At 39.7% G+C, this 18,491-nt stretch overlaps 1 protein-coding gene across 1 annotated transcript; it reads right to left on the reverse strand.

The window, feature by feature from the left end:
• Positions 1-2,801: 2,801 nt before the first annotated feature.
• Positions 2,802-16,702, reverse strand: LOC139745261 (protein dispatched homolog 1-like). The gene is made up of 4 exons (XM_071655662.1): positions 16,593-16,702; positions 8,317-8,440; positions 6,486-6,714; positions 2,802-5,620 (listed from the first exon to the last, which is right to left on the reverse strand). The coding sequence occupies exons 1-4, from the start codon at positions 16,700-16,702 to the stop codon at positions 2,802-2,804; spliced, it is 3,282 nt and encodes a 1,093-aa protein (XP_071511763.1).
• Between the last annotated feature and the right edge of the window lie 1,789 nt (positions 16,703-18,491).

The following is an 18,491-nucleotide window of genomic DNA, read 5'->3' on the forward strand; positions in this document are numbered from 1 at the left end:
TTTTAATTTCTAATATGTTGACATTTTTTAAAGCGTTCTCAGTTTTCTGTCAACATGAAGACATCGGAGTGGTTCTACATTGCAGAACATTAACACCCAGGATTAAAAACATCTCTGTTATGACAGACGAAGACTCACTGTTCCATGACATTTACTCCTACATGACAGTTGCTCCCATGAAATATCTGATACTTAGTTAGACTAAATTCTACCCTTTTACATAACCCCACCCTAATCCTAATCCTCACATCAAACTAAAGCTAAAACCCTAGCCTGGCACAACCCCAACCATAGCTCTATGTCCTTGGAGAAAATAACACAGAAATAATAATAATATTGCCACACGAGCAAATGTTGTGTCACTGCCATAGACACAGTTTGATATAAGGACATGACCTTTGTCTTTTAATGCTCATATTAATGAGTCTCCCGAAAGAAAAATGGGATAAAATTCACTTCGCTGTGGATTCAGAAAAAAAAAAGAGGAAAAGATAGCCAAACGTGTAACGGTTCCGAAGAATTCCGAAGGGCTTCGAAAGGGTATCCTAAATAGCTACACTAAAAAGATATCCTTCTACGTAAGGTTCAGGTGTAACTTAAGACGTGAATCAACATTTACCCGGAAGGGGAGCTGCAATGGGCAGCTTCAGTGCTTGTGTGTATTTGTGTGTATATAATAAAAACAAAATCACATTCACGACATCTCCCAGGCTTCCCGTTCGCTGGTTAGTATCTTAATCATTGCCAAGTCAAATCTGTTTTATTCACCACTGGCTACGATCTGATTTCTTAGCACGTTTAGATGAAGATTATTAAAGATTAAGGATTTGTCTTGTAATCCTCTAGTGTGCAATAAGCTTGACGAATTCAAACAATCTGATCCGGTGAGATATTTCTTTCAAACGGATTTTCTGTTCTTAAACTTCTCGCAATAATAGCCCAGATTTTCAGGCAGACCGAGATTTCTCCGTTGATAAGACAAAGATAAAGAAAACACCGTTATTACGTATTCGCAGGTTAAACTAATTTCTCTACATCTGTTACTTGTACTCTGTTAAAAATCAGTACTTCATTGTCGAAGTAAATTGAATCAATAAAATCGAGGTGGGTATAGACGTACCCTTTTGAACATGTGAAACAAGGTATCTTACTGGGTTGTTGTTTTTTTTTTTTTCACTGTTTTGTTCGTTGCTGTAAACTCAAATAGAAAATTGCATATTACTACTTACCCATATCCATATTTTGACATTTTAAGATGACATTTCTACAGACATTCGACTGTTCATATGCAGTTACTTAAGTGTGACATGTGTTTGTATACCCCGGCTTTTCTGTGTGCGTACTATTGGATTCCATCGATCTATCACACAGCTGAAGCTGTACAGAGTTACGCTTGTCAAAGTGTGCTGCCCTTCCAGCGGTCGATTGCCTTCATACAACATCGTCCTTGGAATCTCAATGGACTTTCCTTAGCTGTCCTACACAGAATTGCCCCTAAATGACCTCAAATCGATTTCAATCAAACATTGTTAAAATTCTGTGAAAACAATGAGATTATCAATTATTCATTATATCATTCATTTCACGACAACCATGCCAATCAACGAACTTCATGCGTGTTTTATCTGTATATGGTTTCTTTATTGTAAAAAAACAAATAACAAATGAAAATATATTTGGACACTTTTAAATGCACCGTGCATGTTTGAGTCACCAGTAAGGATTAATGCTAACGTATAACATAGTAGGCATTATCATTTGAGATTTGGCAAGTTTCGCAAAAACGATTTCTGTAATGAAAAGAGTACATATTTCATCTTAATTAATTATCAAATTTACAAATAGTATTAGTTGAGATAACCATGTTTATTCAGGGAAATGGATCCACCTTCCCGATATTACGAAATACTTAAATGGCTTGCAATAATTATGTACAGTTAAACGAGGGTCCAAGACATAAGACGGCAAGAAGAGAAGGATATCGAATAAAAGGCTGACGCTAAAAATTCTGTCATTATGGCAATGTGAGTGTTCTCGACGTTTCGTAAGGTCAATTTCTTTATAATACGATATCCTGTCGACTAGCAGCACAGAGCAATAAAAGAAAAAGAAAAGAAAACACACACAAACACGTAGGGAAATGGAATTTCACAGCAGCAGCTTTGTCATATTCATAAGTTAAGGAACTCATTTTTACCTTTTCTACCCCTGCCCCTGGTCCATATCGGCTTCTCAGAAGGAAATACCAGTTACAACTGTACAAATTGAACCAGTTCCAATCAACTGGTAACCCTGGAAATTGAAATGGGCTTACTGGTCCAGTTGAATTCCAACCAGTAAACGGAACCAGTTACTTTCCAACTGGACCAGTATACAAAACCAGTTACCTTTCATCTGGTTTCCAGTCAACTCTAATCAGTTTATTAATTTTGTTTAATTGCCATTATTTTTAGTCAATGAATGCATGGGAATTAAATATGTATGTTCAGTCCGGTGTAAAATTGGCCATGCAATTTATCCAGTTATTTCAGCTTGATTGAACCACAATGAATAGTATCTTTTTAGGTTAGTTATTCGACTCAATTGTTTCAACTGGAGTCAACTGACTGGTACCTGGAAGACCTCATCTGGTATCAACTTGTACACAAAATTTGATCAGCTGGTATCAACTTGTACACAAAATTTGATCAGCTGGTATCAACTGGTAACCATTTCATTTCAGCTGGTATAAACTTGTACCGATATGACATCAACATATCAACTGATTTTAACTGGTACCAGTTGCAACCAGTGAAGACCAGTTAAACCAGCAGAGACCAGTTAAAATCGTTACTGGTTTTCACTGGTGTAACTGGTGTAACTGGTGCAACTGGAAACATGGGCACAGACCAGTTATCATCTGGTTGTGGGGACTGGTGCCTATTTAAATCCCATGTACTCGTACCGACTGTCCACATGAAATGCATTAGAGACCAGTTGGAGTCGACTGGAACCACTTGCAGATAACTGCTTCCAGTTGAAATCAACTTGAACCTGTTGAAATTTTCAACTTGTGTAACTGGTTTTTCCTTCTGGGTTGTTACGACGTCAGATTTCTTTAGGCAGCATGGAATCAGACAAAACGTTTCCTCTGGTCCGGCAACATAGCAGAGTGACATGAAGAAAAACGTACCGTATAACCAGCTGCAAACGATGACAATGTCGAGTGCGATGCCGAGTTGTACAAAGATGAGTACATCAGCAGGGAGTACAAAGGCGCCGACAATGAAACTAGAGAGGGCTGCCATGGTATTCGCAGACGCCAGTGTCGATAGTGAATGTCTAGCCCGAGAACGTCTGTCGGGATAGGGTGCAAGCCTGTACGCAACGCCGTAGTGGATTGTAAAATCAGTGGCTAACCCAACTGTCAAGACTATGAGAGCGGATTCAAAGACACCCAACGGCCAACCAATAAGAACAAAGATCGCAACAGACAAAATGACTGCTCCCCCTATTGACAAAACAGCATATAGTGCTATTAGTGCGTTTCTATTCGTAATCAATAAAACAAATGCAGCGATCGCGAGGGATAGGCAAAGTGAAAGGGGAGTGTCCTTACTCAAGTGGATGAGGAGATCTATGTAGTACGGCTGGGCGAGTGTGATGGTTCCGAACCAACCACCTTGAAGTCCCGCAGGAGCAGTTTTAACCTGTTCTGCGACCCAGGCAGAAGCTACGTCATAATACTCCTTGACAGGAGCGAACTCCAGCTGAGACAAGGCCGTACTCTGGAACTGGACGAAGAATGCCACTATGTTATTGTTCGCGTCAAATCGCAGACCAGGGAGCTCTGGCGGACAACCGAAAGGCTGACAACGAAGGGCCGCCAATTTCGGAGCACATGTTTTGAATAACTCTGTAGAATACGGAAAGGACGTTTGGTTGCAGCAAGGTGAAAGGTCGCTTCCGAGAGTATCCGGGACGCAAGGAGCCTCCATCATGCTCTTCATACCCTCGATGAAGCAGTCTTCATAGATATGTGTGGGAGTTTGGTAAAATCCTTGTTGGCGAAGAGAAGAGCAAAATTCCAGCAGCCACACCTGTGACTGTGGATCATCGAGATTGAACATGTCATCCAGCTGTGTGAATCCTCGCTCTTTAGGGGACCATGGGCTTCCGTTGTCGACGGGAATTACTCCCCATACAACAATTATCTGCAGCGGAGCCAACGTGGCTTTCTCGATGTCGAACTGGGGACGGAACACCTGGTCGTAAATCTCGAGGGGATGTCTTAGAGTGAAAACCTGGAACTCGGTATTCGATGAGGGCAGCTTCAGCTGCGGCCTCCAAAATATAACGAGGAAGGCAGCAGTAGACAGAAGAGTGAAAACAATCAGCCACAGATACCTTAACGTGAAAACCAGCCACGGTAGGTATTCTGTGAAGAGTTTACTACTCAACTGCGACATCTTCATCCAGCAGTTCCTCGCTGTTTTGAGACACGTCCATGTCGTGATATTTTCAGAAGCAGATGTCCGACGTTTCATATATCTGTCGTATATAACGAGAGTGGCAGGAGACCATGTCATGGTGAATAGAAAGTTGCACAGAATAACAAGACCTGCATACACACCATATAAACGAATAGCTGTAATAGATCCTGTGGCGTTGATGAACAGAGCCGAAGCTGTGGTAAGACTGGTGACGAACATTGTCGGAAATGCCTCCTTCATTGTATGCTCCAGAATGAACCGCGAATCTTTATCGGGATATCTCGTTCTTACGCTCACGTATATGTCATAGAATATAAAAGCATCGTCTGCTCCCACACCGAGAACAATAGCAACTGACAACATGTTTCCAAACGCAAAAAATGTTAGCCGGCAGACAACAAAGTAAAGGAAGTAAGCCAGTAGCAAGGAGAACACTATTTCCAATAGCACCATGAACGCTATGAAAACAGACTGTAAGTAAATCCACAGAATGAAAAACACAGCTATTCCCGCTATTCCCATTAGGATTAAATCCGTCATCAAAGGACCAGAAAAAACGGTGAATTTGACGATCCTGTCAGTACCGATGGCCTCGATGCGAGTTATGCCATTGTCTACGCTACGTCTACCCACCGCGTCCAGGTAAAGAGTTTTTGCCTTATTGCTTTTCGTACTACCGACGAGGGAGACAATTTGCAGGGAAGTCGTGAGAGTGAGATCGCCTGTTTCTGTGATTTGAGTGGAGAAGTCACTAGGGGTGAGACCGAACAAAATGACGTAGATCGCGTTGTAAGTCGTGCAGTTGGTTGGCACACCTGGACACGTGACTCCTGAACCGCAATCCGCCTGAAGGTTCCCTGATGTGTAGTACGGAGCACACTCAAGAAGGAGATCCCTGGCGTAAGCAACGTCAGCAGCCGTGAGATCGTGACAAGAGCTTCTACCGCTGAGGGCGCTGATGTAGTTTGGGACCGACCAGGTTGGGCAACAAGACGACAGAGGATCGGCCCTGTTGCACACGTTGTCATAGGTCGAACTATTGCGGACGAACGTGTCGTCTTGCTGGCACATCGAACAAAGAGATTCAACATCAAGGAGCTCCTCGGCATACGAAGATGGGACGTACACAGCCCCGAAACTGCTGCCCTCTGTAGAAGATAATGAGAAAGTTTTGTTTGTTTGTTTCTTTGTTTCTTTGTTTCTTGAAGGCAGACTTAATGGGCCTACATGTATCTAAGGATGTGGGTTATTCCAAGATTATCATGATATCACACTGCGAAAAGTGCTGATGGCGATTAATATTAATTTTTTATTACATTGTACTGTTACCTTCGTCAGTGTGTCTTCAGTTCAAGGATTATTCTCACAGTGAACTCTATCATTCTAAGATGTCCCAGCATTGTCAGAGAATTATCCATTCGTGCTCCTGCTTAGTCCCAAGTGCAATGTACAAAAAATAGTTGACTCACCGGCCGAGCTACCGAGGAATACGATCAAGTGCTGTGCGTTGTATCATATTTCTTTGTTTTGGCCTGCTTCATTAATAACTGTATGTTTTTGTATATAGTTATAGAGCTGTATTACAATTATTGTGTGTGCTTTATTCCTTAACATATATCATTTGATGACTACTAGCCCTATGTATCAATCATAACATAGGCCTCTTGGGTTGTTTTTTAGGAATAAGAAGACATTGAAAGATTGAGTAAAAAAAAACATTTGCTTCTATATACCTCACCAATATATAATTTCTTACATAAAACAGACCAAACAGACCAAAACCCCATGTGTCGTTTATGAATGTCAACGTGATTTCTAGCTGATTTCTCTGTTGTTGTTGTTGTTGTTGTTGTTGTTGTTGTTATGGCCTTGAGCTGTTTTGACAAGTCATTTCCAGAATCACATAAACCTGAAAGTTACAACAATAACACAGTAGGCATTTTTGAAGTAATAGATTAGAGCCCATTGCAGTATAATTATGTTCCCATCGAGCGATGATGGTGTCATACTTACCAGGATTTCCACAGAAAGGAATGGATGGTGTCCCGGCAGCGTACACTGTGGAAGGCATTGATGCCGAAAGATCGGGAAGTGACCTTGATTGGTGCAAGAGCGGTGGAGCGACGGCCGAGTTGATGTCGAGGTTGGAGGTGGGCGTTGGTGAGAATATCTCCCTCTCAATCAAAATGTTTTCTAGAGGGATGACACGATCGTGAATAGGTGTCCCCCTTGCCTCGATGCCCTGCTCAACAGAAAACGAAGAGATATACAGGGACACACAAAGGTGAAAGACAAAATAGTTTATCCAAGCACACAACTATAGAAACATATGTCAACATGGTTGTGTACGAAAACATTATTGTATGTTTGCATGCGTCTGTGAGTTTTCATTTGAGATCCTAGTGACATGTACAATTTGAATGGTATTGAAGAATGTTTATTATTGATGAATTCTGAGAAGAATGAGTATGAACGATGCTTTGACATAGTCACAAACACATTCACACCACAAGCAAACGTTATGTATAAGGCAACTCATCTTATATAGAAATGTTTTAGACAGTGACGTTAACCCTATAAAGCCCAAGCTATTTTGACCCCTTCCAGGCCCAAGGGGGGGGGGCACATTGTGCCCCCTATATAACTTCTTTATTATATGATGTATGACGGTCATATTTGGCACATGGGTAGAGCAACATATACTCTTCATGACACAACATTTGAAATTTCTCAAGGTCATCCATTGAGGGCGCTATTTATCAAAATATAAAGAAATACATAGGAAATATGCTAAAATCATGTTTTTTCTTTTTATTTCTTTATCACCAGTATATATGTTTCTATTTTATATCAATCATTTTCATATTTGCCATAAAGGAAAAGCAAGTCAACCTTCACTCTTTGTAATGGTTGAAATTTATCTTGGTCAACATGTGGGGGCGCTATTCATTACAATATAAAGAAATGTATGAAACCTATGATGTATTGCTTGGAATGGGTACATATACTGGTATCACATTTCATATTCCCAAAACATTGAAATTTTGAGTTTGCAGATTGATGATATGATAAACAAATGATATTACAGGCAAAGCTTGTGTGAAAATAACGCAAAATGAAAGGGTAGTCTTTGAAAAATGCTGTATTTTCGATTATTTCTATTATATTTATTGTTTGATGCCTATGTCGTATAAAAACAAAGGAAATAATAAGAAGAGCATTTCAGGGTAATTAAACCATTGTTACTTCACCATTTGGTCCTTCAGCAAATAACAGCTAAGAAAACCCCCATTTCATCCATTATTATGCTGTTAACTGAAATTGGAACAGAAATTCATGCAAAATCTGACGAACATGGTTGTTAGTTTGCGGTTGCCATGGCAACCAGCAATATCGGACATAGCTAAATTATATATCAGAATGTTTGCGATAAGATTCTAGGGAAAAGTCACCAAATTTGGTTGAAATTGAGTAAAGAGTGTGGGAGTGGCAAACGAAAATATGGTAGGGGGCACAATGTGCTCCCCCCCCCCCCTTAGGGCTTTATAGGGTTAACATGTTTCTACATGTTGATTTCAATGTTCAAGAAGGGTAGGAATGTCAAGGCAGTTTGCTGTCAATATGAATTAAAATGACTGGGAAATAAAATTTCGATATAAAAGGGTATGGTTTCGAATTTTGTTTCCTTGGATGCCTGTTGTTTGGTACTTGCTTGTTTGTGTACATATTAAGTCCTTATTTACAGAAGCCCAGCTGCAAAAATACAAAACCTTTATTATGGATCCTTTTTGGGTTTGAGATATTGCGATTATTCTTCGTTGCAGGGTCTACACAGTGTACTTACCTTCGAGGCATCGTCAAAATTTGGTGGACCGTAGAAATATATGGTAACATATGTCAGCAGTAGAATAAGACCGACTTGAATGAAGACCATCAGCACAGGAAAGCGGGAAAACAGTTCGGCGTGGCTGTGTAAAAAATATATAGAGAGAGGTAAGTGTACGTCATAGTAGTGTGCTGCTGCGTCATGAAAATCAGAGTGAAACCTTTACTCTTGCTGTGTTCTGTTAGATCTTGGAAATGACAAAATGTAAGACTTTTGTTCATTGTACAATGGGGAATGCAACAAGAGGAAAGAGAAAATTCATAAGTTGTCTACGGCAATGACAGCACTTCGGATGAATTCGACAAAGTTTGTTTAGTGACGTAATGAAATTGACCAATATAACAGCAGCAGACGACGTGTCACAGCTAAAATCAAATATCATATCAAGTGCATTCATTGTTATTGAAGAAGAGGCTAATTACTTCGAATGTGGGCTTATTGCGACATTCTTCCAAAGAAAAGGTGGCAAGCTTAGAAACCATATCTGGAAAGGCATATTCAAGTCTTTAGAAAAGGACCGCCGCATTTCTCCGTTCGAAAAGCCCGCCTAAAGGGCCGTTCACATTGGAGCGGTTTTGCGGCAGCGGCAGCGGCAGCGGTTTGCCGCTACTCTCTGCCGCAGCGGCACGCTATTCACACTGGAGCGGTTTGCCGCGCGTAATATGCAAATTAGATTGTTGCCCTTTGGCACCTGCAGTTTACTAGTACACGTAATCAATTACATAATTATCATGCACATGTATACCTTGAATACATTCCCCATGGATCTGAGAATGTACAAAATCACTTTTCCAAAACGAAACAAACAATCAAGGAAATCAAGGATGCGTAACATGCAAGAAGACTATTACAATCGGTACTGGAATCTCAGCTTTTCAACTTTTTGCTTAAAAAAAAAACACACTTTCAACACAGACTGTTCAATGAAACTGCTAAATATTCCTTGTGTTACTGATATTGGTATGCACGCAGAAATTATTGCATCGGACCACTGCCATATATACTGAGAAGGCGGTACATAAAATGTGTACATCCAACACCTCAATATCTCAAATATGATCTGCGAATGTCACATTTTCCTTGTTTCTGTTTGTTTATTGTTTGTTTTTGTCATTTTTGTCATTTTTTAACAAAGTTATTCAGCGTCCAAAGTAATGATATCTTATCTTGTTTCGTGTTAATGAGAAAATGACTAGTTGTTTTTTTTTTTTTTCTGGTGTCGGCAAAGTAGTCAACTGTATGAAAGATGAGCTCTTAAAAAAAAGAAAAACCAGCAACATACTTCTTTACTTGTCATTCCAATCTTTTACCATAGAAGAGTATACCGGTATTATGATATATATATATATATATATATATATATATATATATATATTTAATCATCATGATTGTGTCATTCATTTTCATGTGCATGTTTGTGTAATGATTTTTGTACTTCATAACTCACTTTTCCTACTGCGCCTTGAGCACGTTAGTCACGTGGAATTGGCACATTAAATGTATACTGTATTATAATCATTATTATTACCGATTAACTCTATACGGATGAAATGTTAATGTTTGATTTGATTTCTGTCACAGTTCATGCTCTTTCTGGAAGTGTAGTTACAAAGGTGAGGGGATGTTTTAGGTAATATGCCTACCATTCACTCTCCTACTCAAACCTAGTAGATCTACGTATGTAGAGTATAATGAAATCCACAAACGGCCCATAATAAACTCACCCACATACTGTACTCCCAGCTATGGAAAAACAAGAGTAGCATTTTCACTCTCCACAACATGTGTTTTATATTATGCATGGGGAAGAAATAAATGGCAGTTTTGCATCCTCTTAGAAAAAACAAACAAACAAACAAAAACAAAACAAAAACTACACACACACACACACACACACACACACACACACACACACACGATCTCAGTTTGGATTTCAAATTCATACATCTGTATTACACCATCAAATCTGCGCTTTCAGAAATCTGGATAGCATTTTAACAGACAGTCGATTTCCAAGTGAACCACACAACTGTTGGGTAAAGTGATTACCAAAAGCCAACTGAGGTCGGTTTTATCTTAAGCAAGTTTTGTGGAATTGCACTAAATCTTTTCTTCGATTAATTTAATCACCAAATGAAAACATTAGTTAACTGGAATTTTAACCAATTTATGTCGGTAAATGACAAACATCACTCGAAATACACATCAAACAATGTACATACACTAATACAAACCACACATGTCAAATTTAGCACTTGAGACACTAATTCAGGACAATTGTTGCAACATACAATCTCATTTGATGTGATCTAATATGGCAGTCTTTTGCAGAAATAAAGTACAGTGTATACATATACTGTTAACATTTGCGAAGGGAAGTAATATAGCACATTCACATGTAAAATGAAAATTCACAAGATCTGACACTGTATGAGCAACTTTGTAAAACTGAATGGATACACATGAGTTGTCAAAACAATACAGTAATGGTAGTATGGTACTGGATTTTATGAATGATTGAAGTACATGTATAATTAACACCAATGTAATTTGTATCTTGGACCAATTTTCTATAAGCATATTATTCTCATCTCCTACATCTGAAAAAAAAAGAATTAATTCAGTGCAAATTCCTAGCAGAAATTCATACTTTACAACATAAAACAAATCAGTCGTTTACATTTCACCTTTCAAACCTCATAAGGACCAATCTTTCTAAGTAATAAGAAACAAAAAGTACTTGTATTACATGTACATGGGTCTAGGGCAATTACCCCCTGGGCAATTACCCCAGACCCTTCCCCTGGCCCTAATCCTAATCCTAATCCTGAACCTAATCCTAACCCTAACCCAAACTCCTAACCCTTGACCTAATCCTAACCCTAATCTTTACTCTTACCTTACCACTAACCAGTATTTAGCCAGGGGGTAATTGCCCTCTGGGGCAATTGCTCGGATACACATGTACATACATGTACATGTAGGACAGGGAAAATATAGGAGAGAATAGGATTGAGAGAAAAGAGCAGTACAGAGTTCATCAAATGAAGTGAGCAAGAAAGAGCGGATACATAGGGGTGGATGAGGCTTGAGATTTACAATGATATGGACATGTATTGAAGTTACAAACACAAACACAAGAAAATCAGGATAAGCAAAGGAATACAACAAAAATGGGCACCTAGGTGCTTACATGGTTCAATTTAGCTAGTCAGATAACAAAATCAAGTAGCAAACAGAATAGCAACATATTACGTATATAATGCAATGACCCGTTATGAGTTATCTGACATCAAATACTAATTTAATGCAAGGAAAGTACAAACTGAGTGTTCAAGATTATACATGTAATGAAAATAATATTCGATGCCATGTCAACATTTATAGATTTGGGTTTCAAGATAAACTTGAAGCTTTCAAAAATCTGTAGTAACATGCTTCAGGTACACTATAAAGTACTTGCTCTACTGCTAATTATTTTACTCATTGCCATGCAGCATAATGAAATATGAAATAAATATAAGAATAATACAATATTGCATTCATACTCCAAAGTCAAATACACACATGTGTCAGGTACTATGTAGGTGCATAGTGAAAAGGTGGAATTTCATCACATTTTTGAATAGTATGTTGGCTACTGGCCTACCTGGGAGCCATGCAAAGAATTCTTGTGTTGTGGGCCTGTACATGTATATGCTGTCACATTTCTCCTGAGTCGAATTCTAACTGCGAAGTGATACACAAAAGCCTGCCTTGTATGATAATCATGATGAACTTGATCACTTCTTATGAACATAGATGAAATTACTTGGGGTACATCTTCACTACTCAAGTGATACATGAAGGATGCCAGTTGAAGACAATTATATCTTGTGTTTTCAAATTACCATTCACATTATAAAGACTGAAAGTAGTTTGATCCACAATATTTTGGTTAAATTTTCTATAGATTTTTTTTCTTTCATTACATTGGCAACACATTAATTACATACTGCATTTTACATAAGTACCTGTAATAGTGGCCACATACTATGCCAAGTTCTAAGTCAACTCCTAAAAAGGCAAGAGAGTTGTTGAACTTGGGCTGGAACCAGGTGCAAGCATGGTTAGCAACAATAGCGTTGACAGATATTTAAGCCAGGTGAGGTCATTTAGAACTAGTTTCCATGGCGATGTCACAGTTTGGTGCTTTATACATCCCTTGTCAATTTGTACACACTACAACATGTGTGGGCATGGTGAGTAATAATGGAATTAGCAGCTTTTCACATATTCGATACTTGTCTACATTATGATAAGTAAAACTAACTCTTTGAAAAATGAATACATATTTCAAAGAAACATTGACCACTAATAGTATCAATATAAGTGTACCTTATCATTCATACACAGTACAGGTGCATAGTCAAAATACAACAATATCCATATGGCAAATGGCTTGTGAAATAACATGGTCACTGTTATGAGGAGACCACAATTAAAGGTCAGTGCCTATTTTGCTATAACATTGTATGTACCATTCTCAAGCAAATGCTGTTTTATCATGCAGACTTGATATGGGAAGGGTGGAGATGATAAATAAATGGTTGCATTGTGGTTGACTCGGCAAATTTGGAAAATAAGGGATGGATGCCAAAGTTTCAAATCCTCCTTGTTTGTACAGGAGTCCCTTTTAAAATGGTCTCACCGCCATACAATGTGGCCAGCAGTTGCGATTTAGAACAAAGATCAACTTGAAGACAAGATCAGCTGCACCCACAATGCCTTGAGGACTGTGCCCTGTGCTCCACAACTGCAGATACATGTACCTGAAGAGGGTATAATTTGCTTTCTCCAATAAATAGGATGAAGGGCTGTGACTGCGGATGTCCTGTGTCGACCACATATGAGCAGTTAAAACAGTCCTTCCTGGAAGAACGAAAAAGGCAAGCACATATGGAAACAGTGAAAACATTTTGAAGACATATCGATGTGCACTATTTTCGTATGCATTTATACACATGATATTTCCAGTAATTTTGTATCATATATTTACTAGCAACTCCAGCAAACTAGGAGCAAGAGTGACCAAGATCAGAAGGTCATTCTTTAAAGCTGAAGATCTACTATGCACATACAGGAGTGAGTCAAACATGATATCTGGAAACAGGGGGTAAAATTGTTTTCAGAAAGGAATGAGGAGGTAGTACAGGCCTGTAAGAAAGCTACCGATCACAACAGAACAATTCACACAATTCTGGCCTTCATGGTGCTATTTGTTTGTTTGTTTGTTTTTTTTTCCATGTCTAGCTTAATTACAAACCAGAACTATCTTTGCAAAGAAGTGCAACTTTGTCTAAAGTTAATTTTTTTTGGACCAACCCCCCCCCCAAAAAAAAAAAATAATAATAATAAAATAAAAGTGACAGACAAATTTACATTCAAAGTTACATTTGACTTGCATTTTCATGTCCTCCGAAACTGATTAAATTGGTATGGTCCAATTACTAGACCTAAGCACCTATGGTACACTATAATATACACTATTAGAATGATTGATTGGTCCACGCTGCATATTGTGATACCTGTCAAATGCATGGAATGTTGCCATATACGTTATAAAGAAAGAGAAGACTCTTCATACATAGTACATTTCCTTAGAATGAAGGGGCAGGGTAAAGATTAAAAGATGTGCCTTCACAGAAATTTCACTCTTAAGTTAAGTTCACTCTTTAGTTCTAGGTGACATACAAAATATGTACCTGTGTTGCTATTAGAATTATCAGGTACAGTACAATACATGTACCATCACTTCCAAAATAAAGTTGTTGTTTTTTCCTCCCATAGGAGTAAGGTCAAGTTCTGAACAATGGTTATGGTATAAATGTACCTAGAATGTCAATCTTTTGAATAATGCACTTTCAGTAAATCCTGAAAGCTGAAACTCACAGCTTTCCAGTCGATGAGTGAGCTTGCATCAAAGCCTGGTCAGGGATGCAGCCTCCTTTGCATGGTCTTTCCGCATTCGCTGAATCACTGTTTACCTGAGGGTAAATAACATTCATACAAGTGAGGTGTTATACAAATGATGTGTTATACATGTACAATGCATTATAATGTTATTTCCTTACATGAATGGGGGAACTTTTTACTCAGCACAAAGAAAATGTAATATAAACAGCTCTCTTTTAAAAAGCACCTTAGCCTTTCACTCCCATATTCACCCAACACCACATGCAGCAATTGATTGCCTGAACTTTTGATATCTGATTTTGCTCTTAAATTGCTCATTTTGCAGCACAGTGTAAGTGCTACTAAAATGCCAAGTGCTTATATCAATGAAACTATTCATGAAAATATACATTTGGTATTGCTACCAACATGAATTAATGCACTGAATTACCTGCAGGACACAATACAGAGGGTCATCTTTCCTACCGAGAAACACAAAGGACTGGCACAGCCTCCCAGAAGAAGTAGTGGCTGCTTCAACCCTCGATACAATTATGTCAAGGGTCAGCAATTAAACATCCACTGCATCACTGGCATCTAAATTGTATGAATGAGGGTACCACCTATCAGCACCCTATGAATTTGCAGCTCGTTTATTCCTTATAAAACAAATTCACCTAAGTTTTTCTCAAATAAGCTGTGCCTGTAAATACTGCAATTTCAAATCTTGTGACCATTCTGTTGATTCTGAATCTCCGTTGTAAAATTATGCAATTTTAGTGCATGCGATGCATTTTCTTCGCGTGGCTGGAAAAGGGTACCTCATGATCTGCACCCCTCCCTCCATAGGTAATACATGTGAATTTCATAGTCATGCGTTGTTACCGAGTGGATGTGTAATTGAAACGTGTTTAGTTTGTTTTGTTGGCTTGATTTTCGTTTCTTTGTTACTGTTTTCATAGCTATAAAATGGCACTTAAAGGGGAAGGCTAGTAACTGATCAGTGGGAATCAGTGGAAATGCTGGGAGATGATTGTTCCAATCCTTATGGGATTCATTCAAGAGTTCATTGTATATCTATTGTTGTGTGAAAATGATTTGCTTCAGAACGGTCTCATATTCAAGTAATGTGCAGATGAATGCTCCGTCACTGACCAGGGACGCCAACCTGGAAGCATTAAACTGCACATTACTTGAATATGAGACCATTCTGAAGCAAATCATTTTCACACAACAATAGATATACAATGAACTCTTGAATGAATCCCATAAGGATTGGAACAATCATCTCCCAGCATTTCCACTGATTCCCACTGATCAGTTACTAGCCTTCCCCTTTAATCCCACGGGTACCTTTTTGTTCTATGCGCAAACAGCCATCATACGCAGGGTGTCGATGTACCCTGCCAATAGCTGGTACCCTTACCATACATTGAAGAAACCGTCCAAGTCTACTGATTGTGGGAAATGTGGGCAACTTTGGAAAGGCAAGACAAGATAATGCACATGCTTACCAGCTACAGTACAGTTACAGTTATTAAAAGTGATTTTAAAACATTACCCTTAACTTGGTCAGACTCAGCCTAAGGGGATTTGATTCACTTTCAAACAAGACAAATCAGTCCTACTTCACTGCCTGTCTGATGATGCGAGACTGAACGCGAGTAAATTCAAGTAGATCGTCTTTGTCATGCCAAAATGATGCCAATGGACAAAGTTGTCGTTATGTTCAACATGCATTTATACCAGTGCGGTGGCAGTATGGCAGTACAAAAACACTGTACGTAGTATGTGACCTAGATCTAGTCCTGTATAGAGGCAGAGTCAATACCAAGAACATACCTTTTTTTAGGGCCTAAAACACACGTTAGGTCTAGATACTTTAGACTAGAGAGAGTAGAGTCTAGAACTACTGGTATGTCTAACGTTAACAGTACTATCAGAGTATCAGGCCTAGAGGCTAACAGTTAGGTGTTTCTGTTGTTGTTTTTATTTGAATTTATTTGCCATTTATCATTGATCATTTTTTCCCCGTATTAATTTATGCCAAATTTTCACTTATGAATTAGGATGTCATCTAGATCTACGTACTTGGATTGGAATTCCAAAATTTTCCCTACGCAGAGCCTACATTATTTTAATTTTATTAGAAATAATTCAAAAATACTCAATATCAAATATATCTAATGATAGAGTGTCTAGTCTACTAAGAAGCATATTATAACGTTAAATAGGTTGTATACGCCTACCTAACCTTTTTTTTTTTAATGACTTGTAGTGGGGAGCGACTTCGGACTGACTCGGACTTACTCGGACCGACTCGACGACCGTCGGACTGCCCTCGGTTTCCGAGGGCGCAAACCCGCCGTGTATAGACAGTGAACAGTACGAGCCCAACCAGACCAGACATACCTGCTGTTCCTTGGGCCTTGGGCAACCAGAATCCTACCTTACTGGAGTAGAGAAACGCCAGTCGAAGGTAAGAACCGTTGCACAATAGTTCACTCAATGTTTGTAGTTGGCCGGCCACCACTACAATGACGTAGTCGGCAATTTTTTCAACTTTTTTCCGACTCTTAATTTTCCACGTGGGGGACCACACTTTCTTCGCTTCGCTTCCCTGCCATATGACGTGCGTTGCATGCGTGGGCACGCTGTGAGCTGCCACGACTGCCGCCGCACGTGCACACGGGGAAGCGGGGACTAGGCCATATTACGAAGTTTTAGTTTTAGCGTAAGGCTTACTGTAAGTCACGGCACGCTGTGTCGGTGACACTTGCAGTAATTTTTGGTTAGGATTTTTGTAGTCCAGTAGTGTTAGGTGCCAATCATTCTTTTGTAATTCTTTTATGTTTGGTACGTCGCGGACCGATTGTCCGACTGCTTCGGCGTACCGCTCGAATCAAAAGTGATTGATAAAGCGATCTTTCGATCGCGTAATTCGTGTCTTAATTTTCCGTCAGACCGGTGCTTTCAAGCCGACAGGCGCGGTGAAGTGCAGGTGTTCTGCCACACTGCGGAGCCGAGGTTGAGCTGCCCCGGGGTGACGTGTATGGGAATCAATCATTGGGTTTTCGAATCATTTATCCAATCGGGTGATTTTCTGTAGTTGTTTTTCCGTAGTTTATTCCAGCCGCGTTTATTTTTTGCGGTTTCTTGCTAGGTTTGCCTAGTAATATTTTCTTTTTACGATCTTTTCTTTGGTGGTTTTTTCCCGTTTCTCTCCACCGCGCTAGTTAGTTGGTGAGTTGTGTGTTCGTTTTTGCTCACCGACTGCTGCGTCTAAATAAATTCTTATTTTAGTAAGGTAGTGTAGGGTTAGTTAGTGTTAGGGTTAGGATATAATTAAATTACAGTTTATATTTTATTGGTCCCGTTATTATTCCAATTTTCTTATTACCGTGTTTCGGTCAGTTGCGCTGTCCTAGCACCGATTGCAGTGTGAACTGTAGCCCATATGCTAGGTACATTCGCACTGTCCGCGTTTTCGGTCGATCGCGTTGGCGTCCTAGCACCGATTGCAGTGTGAACTGTAGCACATATGCTAGGCACCTTCGCGTTGTCCGCGTGTTTCGTATGTGAGTGATAGTGAGTTGCATTGTGATTGCACGTGTGTTTTGCCGTCTGTTGACAGTGCTGTCGAGAGTGTGTGTGTACGTGTGTTTTTGTATTGCGTGTCTGGTCTAGGGACGTGCCCACCCTGCTCACGTCAGGGGAGCCGCTCGGGCTATCAAATAAAGTTGCTTTTTCTTCTGTCTTTTCTATCCGTTTCTTCTTTTCCTTTCTCCCGAGCGAGTCTCTAGTCCGCTGGTTGTTATCGTTGTTTGTGTTTGTGTTCTTCCTGGTTTGCATTGTCGTGTGTTGTGTGTGTGTGGGGTGCCTGGACTGGTGTTCGCCGGTCCTGGTCCTCGTTGCGTTTTGTTTGTGGTTGTTCTGTTCTATAGAGCTTACGCGTGCGCGTGCTGCTTGGTGCATACAGCGAGGTGCAATTTATAATTGCGCTTTATATCCCAAACCACGCATCACGCTAATAGTGGTGTGCGGTGGGATTGCACACGTCCGTCGCGTGTTTCGCGGCACGGTAGTGCGGGGGAGGGTGGCCTACGGAACGCTGAGGCCGGCGCATTGGGCATTGTATGGTGCTCATCTGTGCTGTGCTACGCACGCGTTCTGTATTTTCGAGTCCCCCAACCACGTCC

The sequence above is a fragment of the Diadema antillarum genome, unplaced genomic scaffold (assembly GCF_040938485.1).
Source record: "Diadema antillarum isolate AM-2024a unplaced genomic scaffold, OU_Dant_1.0 seq00001248_RagTag, whole genome shotgun sequence".
Lineage (NCBI taxonomy): Eukaryota > Metazoa > Echinodermata > Echinoidea > Diadematoida > Diadematidae > Diadema > Diadema antillarum.

Excerpts from the sequence above, each read along its gene's own strand:
- LOC139745261 (XM_071655662.1), bottom strand. The coding sequence starts at position 16,702 with ATGTCTGGTCTGGTTGGGCTCGTACTGTTCACTGTCTATACACGGCGG. Across the intron at positions 6,715-8,316 it reads ATTTTGACGATGCCTCGAAG|GGCATCGAGGCAAGGGGGAC; the intron begins GTAAGTACACTG and ends TCTGTTGAGCAG. Across the intron at positions 5,621-6,485 it reads TCCTTTCTGTGGAAATCCTG|AGGGCAGCAGTTTCGGGGCT; the intron begins GTAAGTATGACA and ends TATCTTCTACAG.